The sequence below is a fragment of the Bradysia coprophila genome, unplaced genomic scaffold (genome assembly GCF_014529535.1).
Source record: "Bradysia coprophila strain Holo2 unplaced genomic scaffold, BU_Bcop_v1 contig_358, whole genome shotgun sequence".
NCBI classification, from domain to species: Eukaryota; Metazoa; Arthropoda; class Insecta; order Diptera; family Sciaridae; genus Bradysia; species Bradysia coprophila.
In genome coordinates, this window is record NW_023503616.1 from 5,705,029 (window position 1) to 5,729,733 (window position 24,705).

General features: G+C 34.2%; 2 protein-coding genes across 2 annotated transcripts; one reads left to right on the top strand and one right to left on the bottom strand.

Moving 5' to 3' along the window:
• Positions 1-1,224: 1,224 nt before the first annotated feature.
• On the top strand, positions 1,225-15,893 carry LOC119081406 (cytokine receptor-like). The gene is made up of 14 exons (XM_037190300.1): positions 1,225-2,151; positions 10,467-10,537; positions 10,600-10,751; positions 10,813-10,924; positions 10,991-11,130; positions 11,190-11,364; positions 11,421-11,522; positions 11,601-11,970; positions 12,032-12,332; positions 12,402-12,549; positions 12,668-14,100; positions 14,156-14,356; positions 14,423-14,540; positions 15,534-15,893. Exons 2-14 carry the CDS (start codon positions 10,477-10,479, stop codon positions 15,581-15,583), a joined length of 3,363 nt encoding a protein of 1,120 aa, XP_037046195.1. The 5' UTR covers positions 1,225-2,151; positions 10,467-10,476; the 3' UTR covers positions 15,584-15,893.
• Positions 5,631-8,527, bottom strand: LOC119081461. The gene is made up of 3 exons (XM_037190447.1): positions 8,373-8,527; positions 7,776-8,237; positions 5,631-7,396 (listed from the first exon to the last, which is right to left on the bottom strand). Exons 1-3 carry the CDS (start codon positions 8,434-8,436, stop codon positions 6,828-6,830), a joined length of 1,095 nt encoding a protein of 364 aa, XP_037046342.1. The 5' UTR covers positions 8,437-8,527; the 3' UTR covers positions 5,631-6,827.
• Positions 15,894-24,705: the final 8,812 nt, after the last annotated feature.

The window sequence follows — 24,705 nt, forward strand, 5'->3', positions numbered from 1 at the left end:
AATACCCTTTACAGTTCTTGTAGCATAAACATTTTTATATATTGAGTGCTTAACCTGTTCAATATTCATCTGTTATCAATAACGACGACAAAAATAATAACAAGCTCTGGGTAAAATAGTCCCTTATACAGTAAAATGCAAGTTAAAAAATTGAAGTACAAGATTTGAAATCATCAGATTAAGAATACTTTGATCTATGGAAGTAAGAGATCCGATAATAATACTGGTCATATGCTTGCCGTCTGTAACAGGTTAATAACGCATTTAGTAGACTGACTGGTTCTGTATAAAATTATTGTTGTGTTTCATTTTATTCAGTCGATTTTTGAGTAGTCTTTTAATGATATGATGTGACGGGAGTGAAGTATCAATCATAAATACAAGTCCTATATATTAAAAGATTTCGACCTGTGGCTCGATTATTCTTTTTAATATTCAGTAAGCGTTTGCTGGTCACTGGTTCCAATTTGCACTTTCAATTACCAAATTTCGTACGCACTTTTAGTAAGGGTGTTTTGAAAAACGTGCAACGTGCGAAAGGGGCAAATTTACTATTTTCTTCTTGTAAGATGTTAATATAAAAGATCAGTCATCAGTTACATCAGTATTAACGACCAAAAAACACTGCAGTGAGGATTTAAAACAAACGGTATCGGAATAAAATCAACAAATCTATTATTCAGTAATTTAAATCTATTAGTTCATCTTTGTGTCCCTGTGTTTCATTAACAGTATATTACGTCTTTGTTTGGAACTGTTTATTTTGCCAATGCTGGTGTTTGCAACTCGAGCCGAAGGTAAGGAAGAGGTGTCGTACTAAACTTAAATCTAACACAACACTGACCGAACAGTTTATAACGATTGTCATCGAAAAACATTATATTAAAAAATTCAATTTCAACTTCACTTTTCTCGTAAAAAAGCAGAAACAAGAGAACGAAAATGGTTAACTATTCAGTCGGCTGGTATACGATTAGCATTGTAATCGAATATTTTAATAATTTTTGTTCTACAGATTTTTAACAGATTGATAGAAAACCTTTTAAAACATTTGCTTTATTAGTTTAGTTATTAGAATATTTTATAGACCACATCCACCAGAACTTGTGACTCTCGATAGCGGATGACATAAAGTTTCCTACAAAATTCATATTTCCCGCTAAATTATAACCTGTTGTTGTAGATAATACAGCATCGCGTTGTGTTCGTTGTGTCAAAAATATCATTCCGGCATTGTTCAGTTGGTAGTAAGTAGCTTCTTTATACAGTAGTGATTCTTTGCAGAAAATATTATAAAAAATCATTCGGAACTAATAATTTCACCTGCTCTCGTCGATATAAAAACAATTAACTGTGGACACGGTTCAGATCAATATTAGCCTAATATCAAAGTGTAGATCACCTTAGAAAATAGTGGAAAAAGCATGCACGCAGAAAGGTCGTAAGAACTTGGATTCCTGGAAAAATGAAGAGCTACAATGTAAATAAATAAAAAGAAATTCGTAGTTGAATTTGAATGCGAAGTATTTTTGAAATGAGCTAAATTGCTGCCTAATAAAGTTAATAAGTAAAGCAATCAAACAACAAACTTTTGAAAAAATCCTTTCAAATTTGCTAATTGTGTGGTTTTGTACATTAATAGCAAAAGGTTGTACAGCTCATTCATGAAAATATAAGAAGAAAAAAAATGGTCGAATTTCTCGGAATCAAAATAATGACTTGATGGTGTTATGGTTTTGTTTGTTAGTGCTGTGTAAAAAACTGACATTTTTTTTATCTGTAGTATCGTTTTACCACTGTTTTTGCTGATAAACGAATTTTGTGATAAAATAATTATTGGTAGTGTGCCTTCAAAACTCATAGAGTAGAGTGATTATCTAAAGAAAAAAAGACGAACATTCGTAGAATTTTACGGCCAGTGTTTTCTGGGAAACCATTTCGAAATCGGCTAATCGTTTTATTTCATGAGAATTAATTTTTGGAACAGAGGTTTTGCGCTGAAATTAAAAATTTAAAGGAAACAATGAATTCGATTGGTAGCGAGATTCGTGCCATTTGTGAACATAGTTGAATAGATTTTCGACACGAACAAGTAAAGGATTGGGTGAACTATTTCCGTTTGAAGGAATCTTCTCTACAGCTGCAATCACCGTAAGTACCGTTTGTCCTTCTATTCACATTATATTTATTTTCTCCTTCCCCAATTCTAAAAATTCTATTTTATTTCTTAAACTTCATTATTTATGAAAAATTTAGTTTATCTGTTCGCTATGCATAAAAGGTCAAACATTTTATAAAAATTTCGTTAGAAAATCTGGATGAGATTAGGGACCAGGGCCTATTTTCTCGAATATAATTTGACAAATTGTTGTAGTTGTTGTGACTGACACAACCATTTTTAGTAAAAAAAACCTTATAGCGAAGCAACACAAATTGTGTCGTTTGTGGCGATTGTGACGCGATTGGCGCGTTTTTTTTTTCATTGGCTGGTTATTTCAGGGTTTTGCTTTCCTAGTTTGGTCTGTGCTTTCGCCAACTGAATAGCCTGACTTTACTAGGGATTTAATATCGGGATATAAAGGAAACAAATTGAGATTGTCACAATAGTCACAATAATATCTCGTCTTATGTTCTCTGCCGGCCGGTAGATGCATACGTACTTATATTACAGGGTCAGTTTTTCTCCGTTACTTTTGGAACAAATGTTGCACCTAATTTTTTTTAAATATTTAAAACAGGTTACAATTCTTGCTAAACCTCTGTTCAGCACTTTTTCACGCTCAGCCATCGTCATCATAAAATTTCGATTTGCTATGTTTACCTCTTGAAATATCAATAATAAAATAATAATTGGCCATAATTCAATTAACAAATTCATTAAAAACAAAGTTTTGATTTTCCGTTGAAAGGTGAATTGGTGGCAATAATCCATGAATTCATCAGAGTTTAATTCATTTTTGCAAATTTTATATTTAACAAGAATCGGTGTCGCTAATATACGAGGAAATTGTTGCGATAAATAAGAAATGCCACGTGTGATAACGACACTGACCATAGCACTGCTATGCACAAACAGTTTCTTTTAATGTCGTTAAGAACCAAAACTGTATAGTCTTTGACTATTAGCCAATACCAAGAATATTTTAATGTTTCTTGGAGAGCTTACTTATCTTGGAGCGAGATTGTTGATTATTTATAGGGTCAATTCGGAATGTTACAAAATTCCTGGTATGCATAAAATTGTATAAACTCATACGCTTTGCGACACAAACATTTATTGTAAAAATGATGATTCGCCATAAGTACGTAACTATTCTTGTCAAGTGTTTTAATTCAGAACAATTTATGGAATGTATGATAAGTATCTTCTGTGATTGTCGACTGCCACTTCGAATTTTAATTTTAGTATCTAAATATTTGAGTTACATTTATATCTACCAGTGTTTTTCAACTTTTTTCCGCTACAAACCAACAATTTGTTGTATTTGAATTTCTTTTATTTGACGCTAATGTATGCAGCACATACACGAATATTTATAAAATTAATTCACAGAATAGAATCTCCGTTTGTTTGTTTATTTCAAAGATTCTGCGAATTCAGTCGCATTATGTAAAAAAAAGAGATACTTAGACTGTGACAATTTAGAATCCGTTTTAGTATTACTAGGATTTTCAGAAGCTGCAGTAAGGTCTTTTTACTTTCGTCCAGATTAGTAAGGTGAGAAATCTAGTACTTCAATTACTGCATTACATCAATTAATTTACTTAGACGATTAATTTAATGACTACATTTTGACGAAACCACAGTTATCGATTAAGTATGCAGTTGAATGTATAATTCAATTAAAAGCACTCGCAATTTTGATGGATTTAATTATATATCCTTCGTTGCCATTTCTTAGAATTTACGATCGATGCCAGGTTGTATTTATGAATTCTTAAACAACCTTTCCACGGAACCAGTTTGTATAAAACGCAGCTCATTGTTTTCTTTCATACATATAGCATGTACAATGTACATCACATGCGTGAAATTCACACCAGTTAATTGCACGAAATTATCCTGAATGGAAATATTTTCACTACGTGCATGATGGTTGAATCAAAACAATTCACCTAAAATGTCGACCGAAATAAATCGGTACAATGAAGTTCGGAACGTGTTGCTTCATACGTCCGAATTTTTGAATTAATTGAGATTATATTTCTTTGATTAGACTTCCTTTATTCTGGTAAATAGTTGTGGTGAATGATTTAAATACTAAACCATAGGACGTTGGTATTTCATTCCGTTAGAAAAGAAATACGTGAGACGTACGAAAATAATTGGGAAACAAATATATTTAATAACGAGAAATAGTTCATGTTGGTAAATTGTACACATGTCTCAAATTAGGCTTTTTGTGACCTCTTTCTAAGCTCGATGTTCTTTATTACCAATTGAAGCCTTTATCGATACAAATATCGAAAAAAAATGGTTTTCATCTAGATTTGATTGATACTTTGATCTTATAGCCCTAAAGGTTTTAACTAAGCCTTTTGATATGCTTCTAAGCACTGTTGACTATTTTAATCTGAAAAACTACCACGATACTACACAGCTTACTGTTACTACAAACCTTTGAAAGACTCATCTTCAGTTCGAAGAAATCATTTTCCACAAATGAAAAATAAATTTAAAACAAATTAGCAAAACGGCTGTGAATGTAGCACGATTTTTGGTCAATTACCGTACCCATTATATCCAACAATTCTTGGTACAAATTCATTTTGACTTTCGTAGAGCTAATTTAAATAAAAGTGTCTTTTTATCACGGAGATTATCATTTGTTTACTCCAAGCTCATTCTTAAACGTATACAATCAAACAAAATACGCAGACGTTATCTACTCTAAATCACCTTCAACATGACATTAGGTATCGGACAGGTACAAAAACGCGTAATTGTTTTGTGGAATTTGTTCGTTTCTTTCCAACTTTTTCCATAAAACAAATCAGAAAGGTATATCCTCGGGTTTTCCACATTTTACGGTATGTTCTTGTGGAAATCGTATTGTTTATCGGGTAAGAAGATTATATACTTTGATGCAAGTTTCATGAAAATATTCGCAGTCTCTTGACAAAATTTAGCGTTAAAGTTTTAGGTTTTGCCAACATGTAGTGTACCTATCGAAACCAGGTAATAGCGTGATATTGGTAAATTCAATTACCAAATTTACAAAAAATAAAATTCGGAATTTTTTTTATAATTTTAGGTAAATTTCAGTAGATTTGGTAAATGAATAGGCACTGGTGCATACTTACAGAAAAACTTGAGCATAGGTTTCTTCCATCGTACGGTAAAAACGAATTTTGACAGGCCGAAAACAACCGACCGTCATCCACAGAAAAAAAAATAAGTCAACTTTAACAAATTTGTTCGTTAAAACTTCAAAGTGAGGTCATGTTGGCTTCTCTGTGGATGACGATTGACATTTTGAACTGCCTTGGAAGAAACCTATATGAAGAGTATTCAAAGGTGTTGTTGTTGTAATAGGTTAGTGTGTAGAAGTTAAGTGAACAGTCAGAACATGTGGCCCAAACTTTACAATTTGAATGGCAGCAAATATTTTATAAAAATTAGATATCTCTCCATTTAAGCAATAACTTCAATTTATTTCTTTAATTTCAACGTTTTCGACATAACTTACAATACACATATAAGTGAAACATTAAATGTAAATACAATTCGATTTGAAGCGGTTGAAAATAAATAATTTTCAATATAAAAATCTCATCAGAAAATAATTTTTCTTCTTCGCTATTTTGAGGGAAAAAACTCAAAGTCTACATAAAAGGTCTTTTTGTGTAAATAAATTTTTGGTTTGACATAAAATGCATAAATTGAACTTAATTTAGTTACGCTGACAACACACGAGTTGTCGAGATCCCAGCAATTCTAATACAAATTCTAATACAAGTTGTTAGTACTAAAAAGTTGATTTTAGTACAAAAGGCTATATCGCACTGAGTGTGATTAATAAAAGGCCGGCACGAATATGGGTGAATTGCTGTAGGAACGACAATCGCAATATTGTTCGTGTGTTTTCAGCTTTAGTATTTTTCCTCTATTCCTTACTAATAAATTAACTTAAATTTGTGAAAATAGAACGTGGTCATACAAAAAATAAACTCTTTTTTTCTCAAATACACATAGCAAAATTTTGTACTTAAAGAAAATGTGCCGAGAACATCTTAACATTTAGTAGTAAATTCGTTAGACTTGAAAAGCGACGGTTTAATGCAATGCAATGTAACTACTCAACTATGACCCGCTCTTGGACATTGAGAATATTTCCTATATATTATTTCATTAAATATAAGACACTGACTTAAGAGCACTACTCTATCATTAAATTCCGAGAAAAAAACATTCTACAGGCAAGGTCAACCGAATTTGTGTCTGAACTTTCTTCAGTTGTTTTATCAGCTGATCTACTTATACAGTCACAGTGTTCATCAGTGTCTACACGATTTTACTATTACAACGTGCGTGCATGTGTTTATCAAATCCGCATAGACTTATAAGCAAGCAATTTGTTTATATGAGTGGTAAGACAGCTGATGTAAACTTATTCAGAAATTTGATTGACTTTCACTGTATTTAACTGCAGAACTGTATATAGTTGAGAACTTTAGACGCTGAACTATAATGTCTTTCGTTAAAATGGTACTTTTGAAATTCTGTAACTCCGGCAGTAATAATTTGAACAAGCTTTTCTTGAGATTAGTTAGAACAAAACATAAAAATTTGAACTTCGAAACGTTCGTTCCCATGTCATAAGAATTTACACATTCGCTGGTTTATTATGACTTGAATTGAACAATGTGTCATACGGCGGTGGATCGTCCTTAAAGCCACACGGCGGTGCTGTTGGCATCGGTCGATCATAACGCTGATCTGGCGGTACTAATGGCATTGGTCCAATGTGCTCCTCTTGTGGTGCATACGGCACGGGTCGGTAATTCTGCTGATTCGGCACCGTAGGTATATTTCGAACATCCTGGAATTCTAAATATGAATCCAAATCGGATCGAGCGGTGGGTCTCAACTCTTCCACATGTTCACTATTTGGTGGATGAGAATTGGTCGTTGTTTTCTTCTTCTTGCAGAAGCACAGTATACCAGTCAGAACGGCAATTACAATAACCACGGGTACAATAATATGTGCCGATCCAGATCCAGATGAATTTGATGAATCGCCTCTTACGGATATTATCATTGGTTTCTCATGATTCACACAATTACTTTCATCTAAACATCCTGGCGGAGGGCAATTGAGAATTTGGTCGTCTCGAAACAAATCCGAAATACATTTTTCGGGGGAACATCTCAGCAGTGAGCTTCCGAAACAATCTGTTGAAGAAAAAAAAAATCGTTCAATGCGATTAAGGTTGTATTGGGAAAATTCCTTTTATATCTATTGTTGGATCACAGTCTACTGAACATTATTTCACTCAAATATAATGTTAGGTCTTTTCTATGCAAAAACATGTGACTGTTATGCTGTCATTAAGTAATTGGTATGGGAATTGATTGTTGTGATGGTATAGTACATTGTTATCTATTGCAATTAAAGCGATTGCTATTACATCAGGGCAGTTGTTGAAAGGAAAAAATTAAACAGTTCAGTAGTGTGACCGTAAGATTCTTTGTATCCTTGACTTTAATATAGGTGAAATGCACCAGAGCTGTTTTCAAATATTAAAAAAAAAAGTTCATATCGCCATCTTACCTGAATAAGCTGTAAAAACCAAAAATACTTCTAATCCATCCACAGACGACGAGTAAAGTGTGTCAATCGAAATTTCCACCTTAATTTCACCAGAAGTCTCATCGAAGAAATTTCGAATCAAATTATTCTGAGGCGATGTTTCGATGTTTCCGCATATCTCCCTCGTACGGGTACCATTTTTATATGTGAATCGAATGAAATCTTTGCACGAACCATCATATGTATTCTCTCGCAATTTCAATTTTTTGATGGATGCAAAAATTCCACTTGAACTGTCCGGATTATCCAGCTTGACCGTGAATTCACAGCTACCGATCTTTTTGATTGTTGACGAATTGGAATAGTAGTGTATTAGTGCGGCCGATTCGAAACCGTCACCTAACCGTACGAAAGGCTTGTTGTTGGTCATTGAGTCGAAAAGTGCCTTGAATTTATTTCCCGGACACAGTTCATGGTATTTGTCTGCAAAGTCAATTAATGTTCAATCAGCTTAAATTTCTCAGAAATGCAAATTGAATCATCGTTATGAGCCGTGTGGCAATATATACTTGTACAGATGAATTTGCTAACGATCTTAATAACTTTGATTAAACTTACACTGCTTGTATGATAAAGCTATTTTTATCAAAATTAATATGAGCACTGTGTGTTTGAGGATCATTTTTTACCTAAAAACAGCTAAAATCTATTGAGGAAAAAATTTGGCAAAACCTCTTCGCCTCAGAAATACTTTAGTTTTATTGATTTGACAGTACTCAAAAACAGTCTGATATTGCGCACAACTTCTAAGTATCTGGAAGTATTTATGTTCAAATAGAAGAAGAAAAAAATGTTTGAAATATTTGTTTTTATCTCGAAACTGTATTACCGATTCGATGGAAGTATGCATTTTCAGTTGTTTCGGGCACCAGAATGGTTGCATATTACATATTTACATCATAATGAATATATGAACATTATGTTGTTATCTGTTTATGACCCACAGATCATTCAATGTACATTTATGACCGCTCAGTCTAGACCCATTAAGAGTCAGAGTTCTTTTATGATGAAAATATTAAATTCAAATTTCTGATAGAGCTGCTATTCCATTATATGTTTTAATAAAACAAAACGAATTTCGTTATTTATGAAAATTGTTTTACAAATATTTCTAAATAATTCGTCTTTATGTAAAATACAGAAAAAAGAACTACGAGATTTCATAGAAGCAATACGATATTGATTTTTCTGAACTCTCGATTCCGAAAATTCGTTGTTTATAAAATGCTAACTATAACAACAAATGAGAGAAAATTATCACAGTACAATGAATGCATTTCAAGTATAGGAATATAGGATAAATGAAAACAGTCTACACATAAATTTCAAACGTAGCAGAAGCATTTGTGCGTGCTGTGCTGCATTGCAAGTAACTTACACGAATTACTTGCCGGTCTTAAGAATTGTTCGGAAAAATATGATTGTCCAATGAGCGCTAAATTATTTTTCCTTTTGAATTAACAATAAATTTTATTGAAAAGTGGAGTAAAGCCACCAATTAAGGCAGGATCAAAGTGAGTTTATAGTAGCTGATTCTTTACGATTTTGGCAATATAATCGAAATTTTACATAATACGAACACTGTCTGTGCACTTTCGAAGAATTTAATATTGATTTCGGACTGATATGTAATTCTTTTACATGTATATAGAAGAAGTAATCAATTGTAATTTTCAAACAAAAAAAAATGTTTTATAAATTATCAGACAACCAAACAGAGTTGTTAGTTTTGTTCGTTCGCCGCGCCGTGAAGCAGTATTTTTTTAGTTTTGGGCTGTAGGTTCGTAGGACATTATCGGACATAATTTTAAAAAATTAGGAATTTCCTAACATTGAAGGTCACAATTTGCGTATGATATTTCGTCAGAAATCCTCGACCAGAACGGTATCGTTTGTACAGATATAAATTCTGTCCTACTCATTTTGTACAGATTTGTGCTTTTAAAGTTGAACCGTCTGTCAATTCAATTTTCAACGCAAGCTTTTATCAAATTGTTACTTTAACATCATAACTCGGTCTTACTAAGTTTTAATAATTGAAAGTGTTAAACCAACCATAATTTTTAATGTTATAAGTGGTCTTACGGTACATCACAAATCAACCTAAAATATTGTTACTTTAAATCTTTCAGGCCCGGGCATGGTTACATGGAAAATCGCATATATGCGTCCTTTGTAATTTAATTCATTTTGTTCAGGCCCTTTTTCTTACATTTCACCTGAACACCCTTTAGTAGCCCTGACCGGCCCTGAAGTCTTTGATCAAGTAAATAGTTTAGGATGACTTTTTTATAAATTTTATTTCGCATCTCTTTTTCAATCTCTTCTTAACAATCTCTTCGGCATTTGACTTTGAATCTCTTATGCCATTGAGTCGCCTTAGCTCGCTTAAATTTTCGAGAGACATATTTCGTTATCAGCATGGCATTGGCATATTAACCACAAAAACTTTTTTTTCGAACCAACCACGTTTTTTTCGAGATATACCTAACCATAATGATGTTAATTCATAGTTTGACTTAATTGCATAGATAAGCAATTACCAACAGTTGAGCGTCCTTGTTGTTCATCGAATAAATAAATTGAAAATTTACTTGTTCTATATGCCAAATTATCAAATGATTGATTTTGTTATTCTCTTATTGCTAGGATCATCGATATGAACGCTCTATTTTGGTTGGTTGCTGTTTTCATTTTACGTCAAGTCAATGGCTATGGACGTAAGTTTTCAAAGTTGAAATCATTCGGTTCTCTTTAACAAATTAATCAATTTTTAAATTAGGAAACTACCCGACCGGAACTGTCTACAAGGAGGTGAATAGCACAATAACGATACTATGCATAATAGATTTGGACAATCCCCAATCAGAAGGTCTGAACAGTTCCTATTTATCGTTTAAACTGAACAATGATCTAAATCGCGAAGAAGTGCGGGTAAGTTATTCATATTTTAATCCCTGAACAATATCCAATTGACTTATGCTTCCATATCCAGATACTGAATGCATCCACAATTGAAATGACTATTGTCAATGCTCCACCACAAGAGCTAGTAGCAACCTGTTACTTACGCAGCTTCGGCGTGGATATGACAAGAGTGTATGTTGGTAAGTTTAATGAATCAAATGAAAAGTTTGGGCATGTTTGATGCAACTGATAAATTGTTTATTTAGGCTACAAACCGAAGCCAGTGATAAACTTCAGATGTGTTTCGTACAATTGGCAGAATATGAAATGTTCTTTCGAAAGATCATCGAATCCAGTTGCTTCACGATATGAGTTGAGTTATTACTTCGATGTTAGATCGACGGTGGTAAGATAACGAAAATGGGGTACACCCGACAAATGTAATAATCAAAATTGTCTTTGCAGACCAATCGCTGTGTACTGAAAGTAGACTTCAATCGAACATACTATTGCACTTTGGTATTCGGTGGTACGGATGCTCTATATCGGCAACATTACCGTTATTACTATTTCAATCTGACTTCAACGAATGACCTTGGTGTTCTAAGCGAATATTTTACTATTGACAACTTTGGCATTGGTAAGTGTATCATCAAGAAATGTATGGTTCAACTTTTCAAATTTTGTATTCTTCAGTCATCCCTGACCCCGTTGAAAGTTTGGTGGCGAAGAAGATAACCACAGACAGTGCTGTTATTGAATGGAAAATTCCCTACCAACTGAAGACATACCCAGGAGGTAAGCTCAGTTCATGCGAAACTTTTATTGATCGCGATAGTGTGTAGCCAAATGCAATAACTGACAATTCTAAACTAGGTTTAACTCATCTCGTCAACTACACATCCGAATTCAGCAATGGTGTCTGGAAACAATTGTACATTTCGAACGATCCCCAGTTGACCAATGAGATTTTACTAAAAGATCTGGAATTCGCCAATGTGTGGTACGATGTGAGAGTGTCAACACAGGTACATAATGCCACATACAAAGATGTGTGGTCCAATTTTACGTCGATAACATTCCGAACGTTATCTCGCCGACCGGACGAACCGCCAAAAGTTGATAAAAGCGGATTCAATATTGACGACAATGGGAACATTTATTTGTATTGGAAGGAGATTCCAAATTCGAAGAAAAACGGAAACAATCCAACGTACAATATTACCATTGAAAACGGTGCTCCGTCGTAAGTGATTACAGGCTGATCATTCCATTCATGTAAGCTCACATCAATTTATTGATTACAGTACTATTCGACCAAACATTACTACGAATACGATGGCTAAATTCGATCGTATGACTGCGTATATGCACAACGATTTGGTTTTCCACATTCGAAGCACCAACGACGAAGGAAATTCGCAAATGGCAAGTGTAATTGTTGTGCCAAGAGCTTCGCATCGTCTCAAACCTCCCATGCAAATCAAGAAGATATTGCACTACCGCGTTTATCAATTGTCTTGGAAGGCACCTCCATTTAGCGACGAAATCGAAAGCTACACAGTTTTCTGGTGTGCAACGAAAAACGAATTTCTGAATCAGTGTGATGTAAGTCTCCTAACCAATTGTTTCTTTCGATTGTTAAACAATAAACGTTTTACTTGAACATCGTTGCAGGGTTCGATAAACTATGAACGAGTTCACAAATATATTACGAATTTTACGCATTCATCGAACGAAACATTGAATTTTGCTGTTGCTTCCAATTCAAAACGTTCAAGTTCTGGTATGGTATGGGCACGATGCACAGCCGGATCCATCAACGGTAAGCAAATATTAAATTTGTCAGCCTCATTTAATGAATATCCCAGACTTCGATAACAAAAGTCCGAAGTGTTTTATGCCGATCTCTCTGATTGAATGTCTGATGTTATCTTTTGCAGACATCGGCAAACTATCCACGATTTGGATAGCCAAAATTGAATCGACATCGATTGAATTCAAGTGGACTCTAGAATGTGTGGATCAAGCAATTGTGAACGGTTTCAATTTGACCTATTGTCCCATAAAGGATCCCAAAACTGAGAACTGTAAAGAGGGTACCGAAAGATACATCAACATCACAAAAAGTGATTCGTTCGGCTATACATTAACCGATTTGACCCCGTACACAACATACAAAACTGTTATTTCCATGTATTCGTTTCAACGTGTATCACCGGGTCCGCCATCTGAACCACTAATCAATACCACATTAGAAGCAGCTCCATCTCCGCCGAGAAATTTGGAATATTCCAATGTCACAGACACATCGGTCACATTACATTGGGACATTCCGGAGCACATCAACGGTGTGCTTATGAAGTACAAGGTGTGGTATAATAGCAACTTTAAAGAAGTTGACAAACACCATGTCACCCCGAATATGACGTACACCCTGACCGGCTTGAACAGTTATACCAAGTATGACATATTGGTAACAGCTCGTACATTTGCCGACTCAAATCGAAGTAATATTGTAACCATTGAAACCAAAGTTGGTGCTCCTGGTAACCTAACAACACCAATATTGCTGGACATCGACGATGAGGTTTCAATTTTGTGGGACCCTCCGGAGACACCGAATGGAAAAGTACAATATTACGAGGTACAATTTGTAAACAAAATCGGCGACACAGAGTATGAATACATTAGCAGCGACATAAGAGGAAACAGATGCACGTACAATTTCAAGAAATGTGAGCTTGGTGTGGAAAAACGATCATTCCGCGTTCGTGCAGTCAATGTTGTTAATTCGCCATTCGATTCACATCGAATCGATCGTCATGACCTTGGTTTCGATACACATGCTTGTAAGGAAGCATACAATCATCAGGACTTTACTTACGTAAATAAACATGCAACAATACTGAATGGCAATTGGTCGTCTCCAATGCACATTTATTGTAATTCATCGGATTATGCGAAGGGAGGATGGTATGTGCTGTGGACATTCGTTTTCATTGTCGGCTGTGGCGTGGCCTTCGTGTCATTCCTTATGATGAAAAAGTTTAAGAGAATGAAAGACATCGGTGTAGAACTACCGGCTGGCTTAGAAGACATCAAAGAGGAAGCCAAGACGAAAGGAGGATTGGCGTTCGATTGCAATATTGTTCCCCGGCAAGAAAACACTAAGCAAAACCATTATTCGACGGTGCCGAATGAGCAGGAACAAAGTCTTTTACGAAACCGACAAGAATCAGGAAGTAGTCAAGGCACTGACAATTTGAGCGGACACTGCGAATATAATGAAGCAGTCGACGATTCGGAATCTGAACAACAAAATGATGATGACAGCACAGCACAAACAATTTCCGAGAGTCTGGATCTACCAAAGGTAGTTTGATCTTGCATTCTCAATAAATGTTGATTTACATAAGGTTCTCTTGCAGAATTCGCCCACTCCGTTAATGGCAATGCCAAAACTGTCACCACTCAAAAAAGATCCGATAATTGTCGCACCAATGAATCCAACCATAATGCCATTGACATCAAACAATTACATCAGCGAAGCATTCTTGAGGTCGCCTCCAGCCGCTGCACCAGCTCCGTTAACATCGAATGGTTACGTTACACACGATGCTGTTGTTAGGGTAAGATTTGATCAGAATTTTATGATTGTTGCGAGTGTGTTCTAAAAGGCAATTTTTTTTTGTTAGGCTTCTCCTGGCTACACAAGTTGGACTGTAGCTACGACTCGACCAACCGTGCCACCTGCTGACGAATCTAAAGTTAAAACACCAGTTGGTGCAACAACAGATATACAAGGAATATCGGGTAAGTCTCATTTTACATTTTCAAGATTTTCTTGTCAAGTTCGAAGCAAAGCCTAATTTCTGGAATTCATCTGGTATCGATAACGGCCCTTAATATAGTAAAATGGATGTTAAAAACATTGACGTACAAGATTTGTAATCAACAGATTAATTTTTTTTAAATCGATGGAAGTAATAGACCTGATAATAATACTGGTCATATGCTTGCCGTCTGTAACAGGTTAAAAATTCATGATTGGAGTATACTATCAATTTGCATCAGTGAACCCAAGAATAAACAACAGGCCATTTCCACATTTCCCAACGAGCCCTTATTTACAACACCTTCACACCCTCCATTTCAAGCGCTTTTCTGCAAATATTTTTCTTCAGTGATCACAAATTTCTTTAAATTTTATCATATCAGCAGCATTTTGCAATAACCATGATTAAAGACAATTTTTAAATGGTAGACATTTCCAAAGACCCCCCTTCCATTTGTTGAAATTTGGAGAAATTTTTGCTTTAATATATCAGTTTTTGTAGCGTTTTATGCAGCGCTGCAGCTCAATAAAACTGGTAAAATTGCATACTATTTCCCAGAACTCATCGAGACCTTTCCAACGAGCCGTGAAATTTTCGTTCCCAACTTCCTACAGGTAACTTCCAGTCCTCATATCTCCAGTACATGCCGCCAAATTTCAACCTATTTCCTAAAATTCGATCAAAACTAGACAATAGGGTGAATTTGACATAGCTAGGTCGCGTGATGGTCTCGTTAATTTCTTCCAATTTCCTCACGCTCAGAAAAATGAAGTAATAGATTTGATATGAGTCGCTTGAAAATACGTAAATCTGATATGAAAATGCTGATACGATTGTCGTCAGTAAAATGATAAAGACTGATCTACCGAACGTATCTAAACTTATACATCTACTATTTATAACTAGACCGTTTATCTAACGTTTCCTCAAATATTTGTTTTTTTATTTATCTCTTCAATTTTTCTTTCAGGCTACGTAACACACAAACAACTATCAGATTTCGGTCAATCAATACAATAAATTTTCATTTAGGTATGTTTTTACGATGATACGTAACAGAACTGATGCACATAATAATTTTAAATGATTTTTTTTGTAACTCAAACGCATTTAAGAATGAAAAGTTGAAAATATAATATAAAGAAAAAATTGAATAAGTTTCCGATCCGTTTCATGTAGAAAATTACTTTAATTAAAAAAAAACTAGTAGAAACGAAAACTCAGATGTGACATCAATTTTGTTTTATTGTAATCACAAATCTCGAACTGAAGTTATTGAATAAGCAAATGTAGTTTATTGGAAAATATAAAAGAAATAAAGAAAAACAAACCCAATTGTGATTGAATCGTTGTTGTTAAAATAAAATAATTGTGAAGAGCTTATGCAACATCGAATTTATATTCTATCAGTGAAATTATTGAAATTAAAATGTATTTTTGGATCATATAAGTGAAAGGAGTCATATAAGTGAAAGGAGATACACAAAAGTCTGGGAGTCTTCTGGATAAAGCGTTCTTCGATCCGATTTTTTATTATGACAGTCATGTCGATGACAAATAATTGATCTCAGACAGTGATTACTTTTCCCATCTTTGGGTAGTCACAGCGACAATTTGACGTCATAGTTTAAGAATGGTATCAAAGAACGTCTGACCAGAAACTTTTGATTTAAGCTTTTGCACTTCGAGATCAATTGCGATCTGCGAAAATTCAATTATTAAATTAGATCCAAAACAACAGCAAAAACATTTCTACACACAGGAATGTTATACACATTGATGTCTTGTTAATGTTTAAGTGTTAAAGAAAGAAAAAATAGAAGAAAAAACAAACAAATTTTTATAATAAAAATTTTTGTATTTTATTTAGTGTTATCGGTGCAAACTTAAATGGAAAAAAATATTTTTTTGGCATATTGTTAATGTTTCAAAATTTTACTCATTTAGATTATATAGAAACGGTTAGTCATCTGATGTCGACAACAAAGACCAGAATGGACTCTGTCTAGTATCATAGTATCATAGCGAAATGAATGATAAAAATATTGAAGTAATAGATTTTGCATCTTCAATTGATTGAATGATTGATACTTTACACAGTTGAAGTGAAAGATTAAGTGATTTTGTTGCGATACACTTGCCGTTTCCAAACGATTTTAACGAACCTAGTTATGTTCATCGAAATTATAGCAGAAACAACACGAGGGAAAAGACCATAATATCTCGTTCATGAGTGTGAGAAAGTGATTCAATTTCGAACTTATAGAAAGAATTATTTTATTTTCGCGGTGAGAACCGTTGAGTGACTGGATGTTTTTGCTTGTCTAACTCGGATTTCTTTCAATTAACTACATGTAACAATAAAATGAATGGATTCATGTTTAGATTATAAGTAGCTGTATGTACGTCACGATCAAAGGAATGTTCACAATGCACTAACAATATATTTAAAACAGAAATGTTTTTGCGAACGGGAAAATTAATTTTAGAAATTTTTAATCTTAAATAGAAAAGAAGAAACCTACGTGCAAATAACTAATAATCATTTTTATTTTTATATACAAAGGAAAATGTTTTTAATTTTTGTGTTAATGCTTAAAAACGAAAAAAAAAACTGTTGAAAACCAATTTAAGATTTTAAATTATTTACACGTCTTATTCATATTATCGTTTATAGAGATGCACAGTTTATAATTCAATCCGGTCGAAGATTTATCGTTCACTTAAATATGATTTCGTTTGTAATTTCTATAACATCAGTATATATCATTAAAACAATTCTTGAGAAACGAGATGCAAACGAATTAAGTGAATCCTTTCGATTGGTATGCCATTTTCGTGAAATGAATTAAATTTTATTCGTTTTATTTTACGACACCTCTGTTAATACAGTTTTAAGATTTTTTTTAATTATATAGAAACACAAGGAAAGCTTGCGATTAGTTAATAAATGAATTTAGGCAAAGATTTTTTATTATTGTATTACTGTACAAAGTTTAAGTTAAGAATTATAAACGAATAAATATTTCTCATAAATCTATATATACAAATTGAGATGTTTTCATTATCATCCCTATCATGGTGGGGCTGAACGAACTTTAAATAAACATGTCGACTTCCATCTCGGTTCTTTTCATAGCTGAGTTAGGGGAGGCGTGTACTATCCAACGGCACATGTTGCAGGCGCAACCGCTTAGCCGTTTCTGAGAACTAGGAATATCGTCGCCTGGCTCCGCGGAAGTTGCTGGACCAGTGTTTGAAACTGGAATCGGTAGAGGGATAAATCTAAGAACAACCATGTAAAAATTATTGCTCTCGGTCATTTGGTCGCAGAGCAATAGAAGGTGAAAGTCGAAAATTCCACCTCTTCAAGAGATGATGCCTCCTCGACGAAGTTCTCGATCCAGCACTTTAATAGCATTTCTAGACAAGGTTAATGTGCTCTTTCGAATGGCAATATTTTTTTTTTTTAAAGTGGTCTCTTTTGGTACATTTTCAGAAAGGTCACTTTTTTGCTACCCTCGGTGAACTTTGGCTGCTTCCATACCTTGCCAGTTGAAATATTTCCTTTTGAAAACATAGCCTGAAATCCTACCTTTCCAATGATACCAAATATGTCATATATGATTCTCAGCAAGAACTGTTTATGATAACAATTTTGCATCGAGGTCGGGCTACTAGCAAATTTAGGGTCATTGAAAACGAAATTTCTATTTTTATGTTTGTTATGGCAAAATAAGCAGATATTATACGACGGATAACTCACGTAAGTCGATGAGACATAACTCAAAGACATTAATTTGTAATATTTGTAAATTTCGTTTTCAATGACCCTAAATTTGCTAGTAGTCCGACCTCGATGCAAAATCTTTATCATAAATAGTTCTTGCTGAGTATCATACATGCCATATTCGGTATCATTGGAAAGCTTAGACTTCAGGCTTAACAAGGTACATTGTGTTGAAATATTTCAACCAGCAAGGTATGGAAGCAGCCAAAGTTCACCGAGGGTAGCAAAAAAGTGACCTTTCTGAAAATGTACCAAAAGAGACCACTTTAAAAAAAAAATTATTGCCATTCGAAAGAGCACATTAACCTTGTCTAGAAATGCTATTAAAGTGCTGGATCGAGAACTTCGTCGAGGAGGCATCACCTCTTGAAGAGGTGGAATTTTCGACTTTCACCTTCTATTGCTCTGCGACCAAATGACCGAGAGCAATAATTTTTACATGGTTGTTCTTAGATTTATCCCTCTACCGATTCCAGTTTCAAACACTGGTCCAGCAACTTCCGCGGAGCCAGGCGACGATATTCCTAGTTCTCAGAAACGGCTAAGCGGTTGCGCCTGCAACATGTGCCGTTGCATAGTACACGCCTCCCCTAACTCAGCTATGAAAAGAACCGAGATGGAAGTCGACATGTTTATTTAAAGTTCGTTCAGCCACCGTGCTATCTTCAACAATGGCGAGAAAAAGTAATAAGTGATGAACTCTAGCTAGGGTTTCCTCTCATAGCAACCCATTACTTCATAAAAAAAAAAGATTTAATGGTTTTTCATTGTTCCAGCTGTGTTTATTCAAATGTAGAAATGAACATTTGACTTTTTAAACTAAGAAAATTACTCGTTCTTATGGTGGAATCATCAAATTACGGCAATATTTCGGGGAATATTTAAACCGATAATTCTGAAATAATAAATGACAGCAGAAAATGAAGAATTGACCTCCAAAGGATTCGCCCAAAAATAAAAAAAAGGATCGCTAAAACACCGATAAATTTTCTTATTTTCGAGCGATGAATTCTTGATTTTCATTTAAAAAAATTATATTTTGAAGTGATCAGTTCACTTGCATGTCCAATTTTTCTAATCTGTAATCTAAGCTATTTGAATATTGAATATAGCGATATATGTTTGTGTTTGTTTGCGAACTTAGAAACTGGACTTTCTGATAACTGATCTGGTGGCAAACCTTTCATATTCTTGGCGTGTACTTTACTTTTACAGAGACAGAATCTTGCATCACATTTACAGACCTTTTTTCTGCTGGATTTGCATGGTAAAGCATTGAAATCAAATTCCTTTTTCTTCGTTATAGTTTTATTAAACATAGAAGAGATGAAATGAACATCTGGGAACGAGGTTCACATACCTATCTAATGAAAATATTCTTTCCATTATACAATCCCATGATATCAGTATTATAAGCGGTCTGGTTTATTAAAAACGTCTCTATAGAATCGATATGCATTGTTGTAATGAATTCCTAGGTGATACATGAAAGTCCAAGCGATTTGCACGATCTCTTTACCATATCTCATAAAATTTCGTATTCGAATTGTCCTGACCATCCCAGACAATCACGTGGTATCTATCATTAACGAAAAGCTGTTCAAAAATCAACAGGTTTTGGGAGTATTTATGGACCTTCTGCAATGCCAATCTGCAAAAGATACAATCAGTAATAAACAGGCTTGGTATTTCCTTGCAACAGTCTAACTGGATTCTGAGTTACTACCAAAATTGAAAAATAGCGATCGAAACTGTAAATGGACAACAACACATAGAATTCTAACGAAGGAATTCCATGATAACGATAAAACGGAAAATTTGCAGTCATGCCAATCGCACAGAAACCACATTCAGAGGACATCTAAATATGAAAGGACCTATATCAGTTAGGGAGGACGCTAATTAATCAGCATTCTCAAAGCCAAATTGTCAACTGAAGCAGTCCATCTAAGTGACGTGGTAATGAAGACGGATTCATTTAATGCATGTAACTGAATTGGACAAGGTCCCAACAACAACTGCATGCACCTCATCAGACAAAAAAATCACCATAATCATAAGGTGTCCTATAACTAACTAAGGTGTACATTAAAAATGCAATCCGAACCAACTATGGACTATGTGGCAAAAAAATATTTATGTTCAAGAAGACGCAGTCCGTATGTAAAATATGCAACCAAGTGAATGATCTCGAACATAAATGATGTTAAAGTGCAAGAAATTTGAAATTGTTCGCGCTAAGATTTCTTCTGAATGAAGCATCTTTCAAAAATAGATGCCACGGACACTTAGCTGTCAAAAACAAAACAAAACATCGGACAAATCGAAATTTTTTCTTCGAGTCATTGACAGCTGCGTGTGCGTACACATGGCATCCATTTTTGAAAACTCTTCGAAATTCGAGCTGGAACCGCTGGAACACTCTATGAAACAAAGTTGGACTTTTGATTAATTAAATTTTTGGTAAAAGGTCTGTTCCAAGGTTATTTGAGCTGTCAAATCGTCATCCATAGAGCCATAACAAAAAAATTATTGTTGAAAAATTGTTCGCAAAAGCGTTGAGGTTATGTCTCTCGTTCGTTTTCGGCTTGTCAAAAATTGTTTTTACCGTACGTTGGAACAAACTTTGACAACCCGAACAACGACAATTTCATCCACAGCAACGTCGCTTACGTGATATTTCATACAAATCGAGCAACGTCGCCTACGCGATTTATTCTTAGACTTAGAACTTGGACTTAGAAATTTAGTGAATTAATTTAATGAAGATGTGAATGAAAATGTAGTATCTGCCATACGATTAATAATAATACGCGATTTACACAGAAATATTATTGAGGTTATGGTTCTGTGGATGAAATTTGACAATTTATATGGCCTTGGAACAAATCTATAGAAAAATGGATGCCGCGGGTTACGCAGCTGTCAATTACACAAAGAAAAAATTTCACTTTGCGGCATCCATTTTTGAAAGTTGTTCGAATTTCGAAAAGGAACATTCAGTCAGGAACCAAAGCCATGAAGAATAATATTATTGAAAGATATTCTGGATGGGATATATGAGTTAATTTTTTATTACTGAAATTCAAAAGACGTCTGCTTGTCGCTACGATGACGAAAAGAAATGTTCGACAATTGGAAATTATATTCACTGTAAACGCAGACTTACAGATGGTGAGGGCCTTTTTAATGTTTCATATATTGAAATTCCAACCTCTCCTTATGTACAATTATTTTTCAGATAAACATATCCACTCTGTTCTCATACGTTGAAAATTTTGGACGAATCATATCATGGGAAGAAAGTCGCAACCGGTTCAACATCCGTATGATTGAAACCGATGATAAGTTTATGGATCGGGTTAATCGCTACCATGACATCGATGGGTATCGAGTTTTAATACGAAGTGAAATGTACATTTTGGACCTGCCGCTGTTTTGTTTGAAAGAGATCTGCAAGCGGCTTTTGGAGAAAAGCATGGACGATTTTTGTAGCATTGCGGAAGTAAACACTACACTAATAGACGCTGCTACATTGGCGTTCGAAGAGAAGTTTCCTAAATGTAGCTTCAGCTTCAAATTGAAAAAGCAAATGCAAACAGATGTACGTTTTTTGCAATGTTTTCGTCATTCAATCACTAGAGTGGAGGTTCATGCTGAGGACTCAGAGCATTTCACTTATATTCTTTCATCTCTAAAGAAAATTGGTCCCAACGTTTTGAAATATTTGATTTTCTCAAAAAAAACTCTTGCATTTCTGCCTGACATTAGCGAAATTCTGCCATCTGACCTGGAGGATTTGTTTTCGGTATTCTTACATTTGGAAGTTTTATCCGTCCACACAAAAGAAATGATGCGTGTACCATTGGCATTGCCTTCTATTTGGAGATCATTGAATGGCAATTCTCTAGACCCATCCAAATACGAATTACTTGGTAAAGTCAATTCCAATTTACAAAAAATCATTATCGCAAGCCCAGATATTTATTCCATCTCCAAATTTGCTCAACTTTTGAAATTATGTAAAAAAGTTAAAGAATTTACTGTAGACGGATGGGATTGGCGATATAACGACGTTGGTAATATAATACAATATGGACCTCAGCTTGAGGTTCTTAATATATATGATAGCAGGACTTATTCAACTCCAAGCGTCGAAAATATACAGAAGTTAAAGATGATGCGTAACTTGAAGATACTGAATATTTTGCTCAATAAACCGTCTATCGAGCTTCTGAGTGCTATCAATGAATTGAACGTTGTTGTCGAATGTTTAATTTTGTTTTGTCCTAAATGGACCTATGAGTTTTCCATCAAAATGAACAAATTTATTCACTTAAAATTGCTTCGGATAGCGTCCCATCCACTTGAGGGGCTAGCTGAACTGGTTGGACATTTACCACAATTATCTGTGCTCATACTCAAACAAGCGATCACTTTAAATAATATCAAAAAAATTATTTGTAGTGGTAGTAAACTTACTGATTTACAAGTGGGTTGCATAATAGAATATCGGTTAAAGTTAGCTGTTCCACTAGTGTTGGACACCAAACAGTATTTAGAGATTGTGAGTGCTGCTAGGCGTAGACCTAATGAACTTCAGCTTAGAATTTGGTTGACGGAACATTTATCAACAAGTATTGATTCAAGTGTTTTATTCGATAACGTAAAGTATGTGAAAGTGCTGCTTAAAAATTACAAATTTAAATTATATCCTCCATGTGGATTAACAATTTAATTAAAATTGAAGTCAACAATTTTGTTAATAATAATAACCCTTGTCGAGGAATTAAATAGATTTTTGCATCACTTGCGGAAAAACCACGAAATCTCAGAATAAGTGTGAACTCGTTACGTATTCAACAACTAATTCTCTATTAAAATAGCCTAAATTACGTTAACTTTAATGTAAATCTCAGTTAATTATTAAGGTTTCAATCCAAATCTTGCTTCGACACTTTGGATCACGGTTCGACAGTATGGAGAAAATCGTGGTTCGACACGTCATTTTCTATGGAAGATTTAGTGACTGAATTATAAAATTCTAAAATTGTGTTGGTACAAAATTTATTATTAGTTAGTTTCGATGTGAAAACATTAATATAGCGTTGTATATGCTGATACTCTGTTTAAAACCTTTATTTAAAGCAAAAATCGCCTCCACACGGAAAATAGGAAGAATTTCAATTTTCGAAGGAAAATTAACTCACAGATACATTTTTTGCTCAGTAAAAAATCATCAAAATGCAAAACACACTCAAATTTTGAATAAAATCATGTATTTTGAGACACAAGAAGCAGTGTCGAACCGTGATATTTTCCGTATTCGTATTAAATAACTAAAAACTTGTTTAAAAACTAAAATGACTTTAAAAAAAGAGAAAAAAAAACAAAATTTCACATAAATAATCACTTTTAACCTTTATCTTTGTTAAAAAACATAAAAATAAGCATTGACGATCACATAAATGTGATTTCCAAGTTAGTATATGGGGTTTTGCGCATACGATGTAAACTCACATCTAGTGCGCAAAACAAGCCCATTTACTAACTAGTTAGCAAAATAAAAGAGAGTGTATTGGTGAGGTGTCATATGAATCGGTCGAGCGGGAAAGTAAACGGTCGAGCGGGAAAGTAACGGTTGGGAAGGAAAGCACCAACACACTCTCACTATTACAGAAAAATATCTTTCAAAATACCCCAATACACACGCGGTGTGTATTTCACTCGGGCTTCGCCCTCGTATCCATACACACCTTGTGTGTATTGGGGTATGTTGAAATATACTATTTTTTGTTGGTTCAGTCAATCCAAAGTCAGAGCACCAAAAAAGTCACTGTTGGCACAGGTCAACATTTTCGGCCATTTTCGGCTATTTAAATAATGAAAACATATTCGATTTTGATAAGTTATGAATCATTTGATTAGGAAAATAATTGAGTTTATTGGAAAAAATCTTAGTTTACACTAAATTATTGCTATTCGTTAACCTTTTTGCTTTCAAAAAGTACGTATCTCGAAGTGTCAGAATACGAACCATTTTTCAACTGTCGAGCCATGATTTTTTACCTTAATTGAACAATAGACAATATGACTCATTCTGTTTTATTTATTTTTTGTTCAGATATTTCGAATCATCGTCAATGGTTATAATCTAAGTAGTCTTAATTTATAATTGATTTAATTTAATTTGTTAAGTAGTCTGCTTGCATGAGAGACGACAGACAAAAACGAGGCATTAGTAGATCCCTTAAGTACTGCGATTTGTATTAATAAATCTTTTACGCCAAAATCAAATGTCTACTAGATAATTCAGGCTAATAGGAAAAGGTTGTTTTGAAACTAATACTAA

Bases quoted from the DNA above. Each gene is read 5' to 3' on its own strand.
- LOC119081461 (XM_037190447.1), bottom strand. From the start codon at position 8,436: ATGATCCTCAAACACACAGTGCTCATATTAATTTTGATAAAAATAGCT. The intron at 8,238-8,372 runs GTAAGTTTAATC...TTGACTTTGCAG, and splicing joins AGCTTTATCATACAAGCAGT to ACAAATACCATGAACTGTGT. The intron at 7,397-7,775 runs GTAAGATGGCGA...TTTCTTCAACAG, and splicing joins GGTTTTTACAGCTTATTCAG to ATTGTTTCGGAAGCTCACTG.
- LOC119081406 (XM_037190300.1), top strand. From the start codon at position 10,477: ATGAACGCTCTATTTTGGTTGGTTGCTGTTTTCATTTTACGTCAAGTC. The intron at 11,365-11,420 runs GTAAGTGTATCA...TGTATTCTTCAG, and splicing joins TATTGACAACTTTGGCATTG to TCATCCCTGACCCCGTTGAA. The intron at 14,101-14,155 runs GTAGTTTGATCT...GTTCTCTTGCAG, and splicing joins AGAGTCTGGATCTACCAAAG to AATTCGCCCACTCCGTTAAT.